Source organism: Branchiostoma floridae, chromosome 13 (assembly GCF_000003815.2).
Source record: "Branchiostoma floridae strain S238N-H82 chromosome 13, Bfl_VNyyK, whole genome shotgun sequence".
Taxonomy (NCBI): domain Eukaryota; kingdom Metazoa; phylum Chordata; class Leptocardii; order Amphioxiformes; family Branchiostomatidae; genus Branchiostoma; species Branchiostoma floridae.
This window is the reverse complement of record NC_049991.1, coordinates 11,547,793-11,560,067: the sequence shown is the minus strand read 5'-3', so window position 1 is coordinate 11,560,067 and position 12,275 is coordinate 11,547,793. Positions and strand designations below refer to the sequence as shown.

The following is a 12,275-nucleotide window of genomic DNA, read 5'->3' as shown; positions in this document are numbered from 1 at the left end:
CGTGCTGTCCCATTGTGCTATTTCTGGTGCTAAAAAGCCGTCCCACACACATACTGCCTGGTGCTGAAACACCGTCCCTGCACGTACACTGTCCAATCGCACTGTCCCTGGTGCTGAATCACCGTCGCCACACATGTCCTGACAAACTGTCTTGTCCATGGTGCTGACTAGTCCGTTTGCCTTATCCCTGGTATTCAACTACCGGCTACGCACATGCATTGTCCCATCGTCCTAACTCTGCTGCTCGAAAAACTTCTTCGCGCATGTTCTATCACACCGTACCTGTCCCTGGTGCTGAACCACAGTTGCCACACATGTGCTGTCAGATGTGCTGTAACACCGTCCTCATACAAAAAAGTCCCCGCTGTCCTGTCCCTGGTGCTGAACTATCATCACAACGCATGAACTGCCAAACTGTCCTGTCCTTGGTGCTGATTCGTCGCCCCCAAGTGTGCAAAATTCCGTTGCCCTATCCCTGGTACTGTCCCCACATATGATACACTATGCCACCGTGCTGTCCCTGGTGCTCAAAACCCTTCCTCACAAACGTGCTGTCACACCGTCCTGTCCCTAGTGCTGAACCAAAGTTACCACACACGTGTTGTCACACGCCTTCTCCCTGACCTTGAACTTTCGTTAAGTTTTCCCCCCTCTTCGTCAGACATCCATGTTCGTTAGTTTTTCAACAAGTAGTGAAACACGATTCTTGCCAGTTAACGAATCTGACAGGTGTTATGGACCGTGACGATTGCCCCAGATATAGTATCCTCCCTTCCTCCCTCACAACCAATGATGGGTACGCCCTAAGTTATACCAACGCCACGCACTGCAGCAGATTTAGACAAACCATGCCTCGTTTGTAGCGTTATTAAATTCTATAATCACAAGTACGGAGGGCATGGCAATTACACCGGTGAACCTGACCCACCATTAATCATGCATGTACCCGCTTATGACTACATTGCTATATTCTACTGCTTGGCAAAACATGATTATGTGTTTCCAAAGGAGATTGGATGTTCCAGCTCTTATAATCATAGACAAAGGGGCACCATTTCAGACAAGTGATTCTGATGTACAACCGCCTACAAGTAAAAAAAGGGCCTTCTGGGATAATTGAGCGCCCACTAACACAGATGTTTATCTTCCTTTAGTCCTGCTAACAGCTTGTTTGAACCTTTTCAATGACTAAATCTCATGTTGAATCTCAGAAAGCAGCACAGGGCCCCGTTACAGCGGGATCAATGCCACCAAACCCTGCTGTACCCCATGTCTGCATAATGCGGGCTGACGGCACGTTTACCCGGGAATAATTCATCTTTTCTAAGGTGTAGTTCTGACTGTGAGAAGATTTCAGAGCAGTGGATCTGAATTTCTCCCTTGAGTTTACGACATATGGAATGTAGCCCGCAGATGTCGTGATTTATGTAGTGGACGGGAAGAGGATATACAATGGGCGGGGTCCCTCCTGTGGTTGATACACGCAAAGTGGGTGCGTGGAAGGCGGCAAATTGTCTAGATGAAGAGGTAATAGTCATTGTGCTGTTGGCCCAGGGGAGATCATCAGGGCAAATAGCACCATTCACGTCCCTCTGAGACTGCTTTTTGGCTTGTAATTACGCAACATAACAATCCCATTGGACTATTTTTTCTGTTACCCACGAAACTGCAAAATCCGGAGCAGATAAAAACATAATAGTATTTCGTAACGAACGTTCATACAAAAATTGCTAGCGCAGACCGTGCAATGCTTATTTTATGCAATCAAAACAAATTGCTACGTTGGAAGTGATCAAATTTGATCTACAAGAGTATATATATATGTATGCCAAAGTTCACTTAAGATTTCTGATATAATTATCAGGGGTTCCTAAACAACCCCCTGTGTGGTGAAATGGTACATCCCTCAACAACGAGGGCGGTGACGGGAAATCTGTGAGTCCGTTGCAGTTGCGACAGCGGTGCGTGCGAACGGTGGTGAGCTTCGGCAGGAGCGATGTACGGACTCACGGCAACACGGACCGGTACTGCTGACAGGACCATGGCGACAACAAAGTAGAGGACCAAGATTCTTAGCTGGAGATAGTAGAGACACTTGGAGGAGCATCTTAGAACCTCCTGGTGTAGGGTCGATTAGCCACTACGACAGTTCTAGACTGTTCTGTTGTGCTACAGTTGTCACTGTTACCGTTTCCGTGAGGTGAGAGAGAATCACAGAGTTGACATGGCCGAGCAGCAGGAGGACCACCTGGACAGTCCCCACAAGCCTCCATCCCGCCGCGGGTCGCACCGAGGGTCCTCCCAGCAGCTGGAGGTGCCCCACGGGCACCCGGCGCGCCGCTCGCTCTTCCGCAGACGGAGGCGCAACTCCAAGGTGAGCTTAGAGTACCGGAAAGTACCCCAATGGGCGGCCTGTGGAGTGCCTTGCTACGTGATTTGTCCCATTGTTGGCGGGTTCCTGTTCCTGGCAGTCGGAGGAAGTTTCATTGGTGTTGCCATTACTCTGGTGGGTAAGAATGGGTTCTTCCCCACCGTCATCACCGGACCTCTCATGATCTTGATAGGCCTGGTACTGTTGTCCACCGGTATCGCCTGGTGCCGGAAGGAGCGTAGAAATAGGGCGAACACCGACCGGGCGGCGACCGGCGGCGACGAGGAGGACGGAGCTGCTCAGCCCAACGGCTCGCCCCAGTCCCCGGCAGCGGAGCAGGCCGTGCCTCTGGTTCGTGTTTCCCCCGGAGACAAGCCTTCCGAACCCGCCAACCCTGATGACGTCATCATCGCCGACCCGAACAGCCCCAAGCCTGACCCCAGCCCAGCCAGGTGTGTATTTTGTATTTATCTTCATGAAACGGTAAAACACGGAATATTTTGTCTATATCTCAGTTGACAGCAGTAAACTTTCTTCGCAAAAACGGCGCCTCCTTACGGTACGGTTGGTATTGCAACCCTAACCTTCAGAACCATGCCCTTTGTGACATACTAGTAGATAAAATCGCGGGGAAAGGTTTCTGCTGCATTCCAGTATAGAAAGACTTAGCCCGAGAGTGATATTACTTCACATAACATCAGCATATAACAGGTGCTGTTGGTCAAATGTTCTAAATTGTCACTGATGTAAAAGTAATTAAAACAACTGCAATGACAGTGGACGTACTAATTAGCAAAGCGAGCAGACTTAGTGTATGCTGATATCTGGGCTATACCGGCACTTCTGTCTCGCTTGGCCATTTCTGCCTACCCGCATTGACATCTTAGCAAGACATCTGTATACTATACAAACCTCCCATTGGCTAAAGTTTGACGCCAGCAGAAAAAGGTGCCATTTTTCATTTCTCTATAGCTGGCGAGTAGGATTTATGAGTAGCTGAAGGCAAGAAGCTTTTAGAAAGAAGCTCCTTGATGAAGACGACACCTTTTTGGCAACTGTGTAGTCTCTAGATCTGTTTTGATCTTAGAATCTTCCGTCCTCCTGTGCTAGTCTGGGTAGGGAGAAAGTTTGATCATTGCCAAAGTGCACCGTTCTGAGACCAACAGCACAGCACAAACTCATTATTGGTAAAAAGAGGATCATCCATGTTTATGTGCGCCCCGATTTCCGATATGATCACTACGCAAATAGAAAGATAAGTGAAAAGGTTGGATCTCCACAGATCAATATGGCTGCAACCGGTTTGACTGGAAACTTATTCCAATAATCAATCTGACTGCAACCGGTTTGACTGGAAACTTATTCCAATAATCAATCTGACTGCAACCGGTTTGACTGAAAACTTCCATTCCTACAGAAAGGCTTACTTTCTAGAGTAGATTTATTACGATATAGTCATACAGGACACGCGTAGACGCTCACACGGGTGCATAAATACACACGTACCCACCCAATCCGCACAACTCCCCAGTCATAATACTGAACAACTTATTCGAGTCGGCTGCAGACGTCCAGATGAAATCTCGGCTATTAGCTCCTGAGTCCATAGAATAGTGGAAGTGACGCCGTAAATCCTAATGGTATCGACCACGGACATGTGGCTCAGGTACAAATCAAGTCAAAGGCCATGGCGTTACTTTGCAGGCTGAATTGATTATTCGGCGCTCTTCTCAGTGTATTCACAATGCTGTGCAGTATATACTACGTGTGCTGAGCGAACGTACATTTACCATACAAATAATGGGATTTGCGTAACTCTTGGTTGTATAATTGCAAATAATGTAACGCGAAATGTAAAACATTATTTAAAAAGCTTCTTTGTATAGATATATGAATTTCGTTGAGCGATCTGTCAAATCCTGCAGAAAATGAGGTGCGCTGCGGTAAATGGCACGATTATCATAAGCAGTTTTCTATGCGGAAAAACACATTTGGAGCTGTCATGGTTAGACCTGATTTACGTACGCTGGTTGATCCCATCTGTACGGCTACATGATGAATGTTTTGTTGTGATGTACGCTGTACACAGATATATCATGTTGGATACACGTACATGTAACTAAAGCTTTAGTAACGTGGATTTGAACGACATAACATCATGTTATCTGAAGATGGAAATGATTTTCGGAGTTGATATTGATACCTCACCTTTTGCCATTAACTCAATTATTGTAACAGAAATATATACATAGCATCAGCGAACGTTTACCACGGATATAATTTCATCAATGTCATGATAATACTCGTGAAAATACCAAAAAATCTGCGAGACTGGGAGGCATTATGCGGTTGAATATTTGACTGAAAACAAATTTGAGAAACCCTGCTGTTATCAAGACTAAGTAATGAAATGACGAAGGCAACAGACTTTGCCCAATTATCGAATTCTATGTACAGACAAAAAAACAGGAATCTCTCCTGAAGGATAACATATTTAACGAGAGTTCGTTCCATGTTCCAGTCAGCGAATGGACCGACACAGCTTCCTCTCCGCCATCCCAGTATCTGTTTTCTGTCTGCATTTTATACATGCCATTTATCGATTTTCTTGGCGGCACGAGCACGGAATATCGAATGTGAATATGTATCGCAGATGTTGATAACCGTTCACATCTAAAGAGATATTTCCTTAATATCATTTTGATAGTGTAGCCTCGGGCTTCGTTCCATTGAACTGACGTAACCTCTTTTGAATATCGATCTATTGACCCGCACGAAACCTTAGATGTGGAGATTATATTACTATGATACACGTGTCCCTATAGACATACTGTAATCCTAAAAGTCGCCATTACTCCGGCACAATCAGACAATAGCTTCCTCTTGTCGGCCTTCTAGACCCTGGTACCCAAGGTGCCTCTTGAATTATTCAGTGATGTACTTCTTCAAATCAAATGAAAGATGACCCGAGAAAATCCCCCTCGTGCTCAGCTGTTCTTCATCCGTCATTAATGCCGACAGTTTTATTTGCTTACAATCGATCTGAAGATGACCACATCCAATTTTCTATGACGTAACGTATACCTGTCCACCAATACTGGTCACCGTCGACACAACGTCGGGCAAACACGAACAGGAAAGTTTGAGACGCGGCAAACATATAACCGATTTAACGTCTGGACTTTTGCTATATCTGTGCAAAACGTGCCGTCAATTTAACGTGACAGTTAAATTGAATGAATGAAAGACCTTGAAACAGTTACCATGGCATTTGTACTAAAACATGGTGTATGTACTATTTATCATCCAAACACCGAATTAATGTATGTAGACACTGGACACTCCTAACCATTTTACATCATCACTGTCGTCGATGAAGATTAGACATCCAGATAATAAGATATGCCAAAAAGCAGTTACTCAAGCAACTGGATATGATTTTGGAAACGGTCAGACGCATCAGTGTCACTGACAAACGATATTGGGGTACTATCTGAAGTGCCTGACCGTTTCCAAAATCATATCCAGTTGCTGGAGTAACTGCTTCTTGGCATTATCACTGTCGTTTGCGATCTTCCTTGCAATTAGCCTTCGGGTATGAGTTTGCAAAGGAAGATTGCTGCTGTTCTCAAACAAATTAACAAAGACGTTATTATATTAATTAAGTAACCCTCGTTCCACGGCTCTGCGGTGTGGATGTGTTTTTATCGTTTTCTACACTTCGGAATTCTGCTCACGGCCGCCTGAACGTATTTACGAGTTTGCTACCTGGCTGTTAAATAGGCTATATCTCCCCCACTCTCCGGTCTAACGCTCATCTATCAAGCCTCGCAGCATCAGGGGAGCTACAAGACATCTCTTCCATTTTCTAAGCTTCGAATCAGATTGTCAGCGCACCGTTCCAGTGGGACCCGTTCATGTTTACATTATGATTCATAATAACGATATTGCGCGCGTCGAATGGGTAACAGCGGCAGCACTAAGTGTTGTTGTTGGATGCGGGTCGCCTGAAACCCATCATGAATGACAATGGCTTGCCATTAAGATGTCCATCTTCCGTGACTGTGCCATGAGGGCAGGTAGCCTAGGTCAGGAGCAGGACAGGTAGTGCGGGGATGATCTGACCCCTGCCCGCCCCATGCCTGGAACGGTAGAACGCACACATATCCAACCACTGCACCGCCGGGCTTTGCAAATTGCTCAAGACGGATTTCAGAAGTTGGGGCCATCAAAGGGGATTTAAGAAAAGTTGTAGAGGCGGAGAAGTGATTTAGTCATGGTGAATAATAGCAGAAATGGGAGACATTTCAGTATTTGCTTTTACCCGCGGAGCTTCATTTGGCGTGTAATGCGACATTGAGATTGCCATGCACAGTTGGACGGTGCGTTTGGGAGACAATTTACTGCAATCAGGCAGTCATCCAAATTCCGTGAACTGGGTGAACCTCTACGCTGTAGTAATTGTTAGCTGCTACATTTGCATTCATTTTTGCCTTGATTGCCCAAGTATTCCCTTTATATTTCTTTATAAGTCCTGAGATTTTGTCTTTCTGGAAGGATTCTAGATAAGACTCTCCTGGAGAACTATAAAGATCTGCCAAGACGTCGCGGTAACACTGATGAATAAATCTAAGGATTTACCGCCAATCCTTCTCACAAACGGCGCTAAAGTGCCACTCTGAAAAATCCGCTGGGTTTCTCCCAATCATGGATTCTTCTGACGAGTTAATTGGATGTGGCCAGATCCCCCCTACGGAGCGGGAGGCTATCACTGCCATACGCAGCTGATGGACGTGTTCCCGGTACGACTCGTACGTGCTCCAAATATACAACAATAAGTGTGATGCTTTAAGAGCACGCCCGTCGGAACGTATCCATCCAAAGCCATGAATATGGCAATAAAATACCATCTATTACGCCCGACTCTGCCCGAAATGTATCAAACCTTACTTGAGAGCCAAATGTAACGTGAGCACACGATAGGCCTACAAATTAGGGGCCTATCTAACGTCAAAAACTCTTATTAGCAACAAGCAATGATTTCGATTAAGATGTACATAGATAACATAACATGTGAGTCCACCATGAGCCTCTGCTGATGGTCAATATGTTGAACGATTTGAGATATTCGCGGTTCAATGAAGTCTCTCTAGCGTGAGTCCCCCGGGTTGTTGCGGGTTGGAGTACCCCCATTTGCTGTGGCTTACCGTTAAAAGCCTGCATGTGAGCTACCGCTAGCTAATGTTACTGCTTATGTTTATTGCTCTCCAAATGTCAGATACTTCAATCATGTTCATCCATGTTGGCTGATGCCCGCGCAGGCCACTTATCTGTCTCTGCAAATAGCCATGTTTCCATTTGAAGAGTTTCTTTTATGTTTATGTGCGTTGCGGAGTGTTATTTTATTAGATAATTTTATTTGCTCATGCACTTATACCTTACCTACAACGCTAGCATTCTTGTATTTTATTTCGTAGTACTGAATCTAATTGTCTTCATACGTGTAAGTTTCAAGTGTATCAAAATACTTTCTTCTTTGATTTTTCTTTCTTTCATTCATCAGTCAAATTTCTCGACAACGATAGCACTTTCATATTCTTAAGTTTTTGTAGAGGTCCGCAAAAAACAACTTCATGGTTCATTGCTAGTATTTCACAATTTGATGTCTGTAGATATGTGAATGATGAACAATGGCCATTAGAGATCATTAGAATTTAATCTACTATTGAGAAATTTTCACCTGGGTTTGGTTCTATGACGTAGGTATTGACCCCCAACATGGACATGGGTCCATTGGGTTTTCCGTGCACGTATGTCATGCAATATTCAGGCGTTGCTAACGATTCCCGCAGGGTCCAATTGAATCCCGTACAGCACGTACCCCACCGTTCTCATAACACCCGTGCCGTGCTGAGGGTGAATTACGGCCCGAGGACTCCTCTGTCGCTGATTAATTGCCGAGATTTTCGTCATGATTGTTACAATTCCAACTTCGCTGCTTCCCTGTCAACCTGCATGTAGTCATCAGGTTCTGTGGAATATACGATTCACTCTTTTCTTCTGATTGGCACAGGAAAGAGCAGCTTTATATTAGTACATTAATAATGTACGTGATTGCAAGTATGTTGTCAATAGCACGGCATAATAAACAAATCACAGACTGCCCGCTCTCATTTTACCTTCGATGACAACATCTAGGTGTAAAATCTAATCAGTACAACATCTCCGGTAAAGAGTTTGGAAGTCCAAGGATTTCAAACGTGGCAACCCTAACGCGCTGTACCGAGCGCAGGGATTGTTTTCCATATTGATCCGTTCCAAGACCACTGCTGATCGAAGACTGATCGGACTTCCAGTGGAGATCGATTTACAATTACGGAGGCCCCCATAGAAAGGGGGATTTTGTTGATCAATTGTGTAGAAAATATCATGACGCACTCTACCGTATTCCTGGTGCTATTTGCCACGACTAAATTTTATTCTGACGTATAGCGCATGTATAATTTTGTCACGCTATCATTCCCGCTTCTAGGACATCATTTTTGTCGAATTACCTCTTAAATGCGGCTTGTTAATATGCACTGATGACAGGTTATGATGATTCATTTCTTATTCACGACGGCATACACGAATGAAAACCATACCATAAAGAATATTACGGCGTAAAAATTCAAATGCCACACGCCATAAAATAACGCGCTCTAGCCCGGAGGCTGTTAGCTACTTTCCGCAGATACATGAACATGGAGTAGGGACAAAAGTTCAGGGAAACAGTCATTGATTTATGGTCCAGATTCACCATACAGATAAACATTGTAGAGTGTGCTCGGGGACTGTGAGACAAGAGCCGGGCATTCACATCGCGAGTCACGTCGCGTTCCTGGGAGAAATGTCATAATGCGGCACCTTTCTTATCAGCCAGATCTGTCAGCACCACTGTCTACGGGTCAACAACCGGCATACGTTACTGGGAGGGGACCTGTACCTCCTTTCCTGTACAAAAACGTACCTTATCACGGAAAAAACTGAACGTTTCAAATTTATTTCTCGTAGAAGACAAACTGCATGTTCTATATTATCCCTTTTCCTATTACTTCGTAGATATGATGTATGAGATACTCATCTAAGCACCACTGTCTACGGGTCAACAACCGGCATACGTTACTGGGAGGGAACCTGTACCTCCCTTCCTGTACAAAAACGTACTTTATCACTGTACGGAATTTTAAAAATTTAACGTCTCAAATATATTTCTCGTCGATGGCGAACTACTACATCTTCTATATTACTCTTTTTCCTATTACTTCGTAGATATTATGTATGAGATACTCATCCGAGATATCTTGATTTTATGAATCTCTCTTGTATCCGACTTTAACAGAATGTTATGCATAAATCAAGATGTTGACGATGCCTTGTTGCCGGAGATAATAAACCCATAAGAAATGAAAATAGCAAACATGATTTGCGATCACACTATACTATAAAGCGGTTATGAAGAAAGCGAGGATAAATCCGCGCCCGGCCCCTCTCACCTGCTGAGTTGAAGGCAGGCATGCCCGGAATAAGAATGAGAACGATATCGAGCTCCCTGAGGTGTAATGGAATATTATGGAAGTAGGCCAGTAGTTTCGATTTTCTACAATCCTACGTGAAGAATATCAGTAGCTGTAGGTTAGATAAATAGTACGTCCGTGTAAGGGAGCATAACAGCGTCGGGTATGGCTGATGTATGATTGGCTGGGGACGGATAATGGGAAAATCGTGTCATGTTAAAGGATTATGAACGAATGATTGAAAAGTAATCCCTTTCCCCTCTCTGTCTGTAGTAACGAAGCACCAGATGGAGAGGTGCCTTACGCTGACAACCCTGAGTCTGTAGAGGCCTCCCAGCAGCCTGCCGACGGCCCCAAAGACAACCCCGGAGAGAGCGCCGAGGAGCCGCCCCCCTACAACAACGAGGCGGAGAAAACCAACTCGTAAGATGTGGGGAAAGTGGAGTCCCAACCAAACACCGAATTTATATCTAAGAAGAACGGCATCAAATATTGAAACGCACCCTGGGCGTGTGAAAAAGAGACGGACTCGGATGCTGATAATGTCTTGATGGTGTGCTGGATTCTTGTAAAATGGCGGTCAATCCAAATATATGTCCTTCTAGTCCTGTATTTGGGTGGCTTCAGTCTTTGAACGAGCACTTCCTGCACCAGTTTTTCTTACTGCACTTTTGTGTGAGATAATGTGACGTGTATGACGTCAACTGCACCGGACTTGTGGACCCTTTGGTGAGCACTATATTTACCCAAGACAATGCGTACTGTATATCCTGAGCGGAAAGCGGCACTGAAATGCGTACTTTGTTTACAATGATCAGCTATCGTCAGACTCTTGCAGGAATATGCATATGACAAATGCTATGGAAGGACGCGAAGCTGATTACAAATATGCCTTGAGTTATTTTTCCACTTTTAAGACTAGAAAGAAAATGACTTATAATATGCTGATGCACATATCAAACACAGCATAGGGAACTAACTTTCCTTTCAGTTTCCCGGATGTTGGCATGGGAGAGTTATGATTAGGGTCAACTCTCGTGCCCAGAGCAGTAAGGTCCATGAAGTGGAGGATGTCGGTTTGACGCAGAATCGATGAATTTTCATCTACATGCCTGACTTTACAGGCAATGGTATTGTGTATATCAATGACTCATGAATTATAGAGGGGCCAGCACTTTGTGTGGCCTCCCTTCCACCGATTCCCGGGGTATAGCGCATGCATGATTGATTTGACCTAATGTCAAAAGTCTATCAAAAGCGATGCGATCAGGAGGGAGCATCTGGGTTGGTGGATACAGCGAATATTAACAATGGAAATTCAGTAGGAGTAGGGTACAAGTTCCGAAAAGCAATGAGTAACCAATGATAGCGCAGTAAATGGACATGTATGAGAACTGATCCTTCGTGAAGCATATACATGAAATATTTTGGAGGAGTCGACAGTGAGGGAGGTGGAAGGGAGGTGAACACAATACCTTTAATAGTTTGTCACGACCTGTGCCCATCACTGCCAAAAAGGCAACAGTCTTCCGAGTCATCATTTATTTAGATCTATAATACACTAGCGTACTACAACTACGATAGCTGGAATTAAGAAATTATGAAGGCCTGGCTCTGTAAAAATAAGCACTTTGATACAACAATATACATACATAGTGGATATTCTTAGCTGTTCACACATTATACCACAATATCACAATGAATTATAGAATAACAAGAAGGAATTGCATGCTACTATGATAATCCGAATTGCCTTAATATCAGAACCATTTAATCGAGTGGGTTGGAAATAGGGTCCGGAACATCAATGTCATTACTATCTTTACCAGGCGGAGGACTCTCCCGATAGTATGTGTGAGCTGCCGCTGGAGTTGGACGTGATAAAAGCATGTATTCCTTCCCATGGAATGGAAAGCCAGCATAACAAACTACCATGAATGTATCACTCTGAATGTGTTGAGAATTGTTCACTGCACCAGGAAGGGGTAGGCAGCTGTGGATCGGACATTGGACTGAGCTGGTCATAAGAACAGTACATGACTCAGATGTTCTACTGTTTCCCAACACAGTTTTGTATTGTTTTCTACTTTCGGTATATTGTCTATCACTGGTGAAAATCACCACTATAATCCTTGATATGATCATTATCTCGAAAGTGACCACGAAGAAACAATGACATTATTTGAATGTTTGTAAGAAAACACGGTGATGACGTGGCGCAATGCTGTACGGTAAATAATGAAATAAATGTCAGCACACCAGTTGTGGAGTCTGTGGGCATTACTGTCTGGCTGGTTTATGAAACTCTTAGAGCCTAAGTTTTACAGTGTTGTAAATCAAAGAAATGA

The 12,275-nt window shown here is 44.3% G+C and overlaps 1 protein-coding gene across 1 annotated transcript; it reads left to right on the top strand.

The window, feature by feature from the left end:
- The first annotated feature begins 1,836 nt into the window (after window positions 1–1,836).
- On the top strand, window positions 1,837–12,188 carry LOC118428986. Its single transcript, XM_035839320.1, has 2 exons — window positions 1,837–2,823; window positions 10,201–12,188. The coding sequence occupies exons 1-2, from the start codon at window positions 2,225–2,227 to the stop codon at window positions 10,352–10,354; spliced, it is 753 nt and encodes a 250-aa protein (XP_035695213.1). The 5' UTR covers window positions 1,837–2,224; the 3' UTR covers window positions 10,355–12,188.
- The last annotated feature ends 87 nt before the right edge of the window (window positions 12,189–12,275 follow it).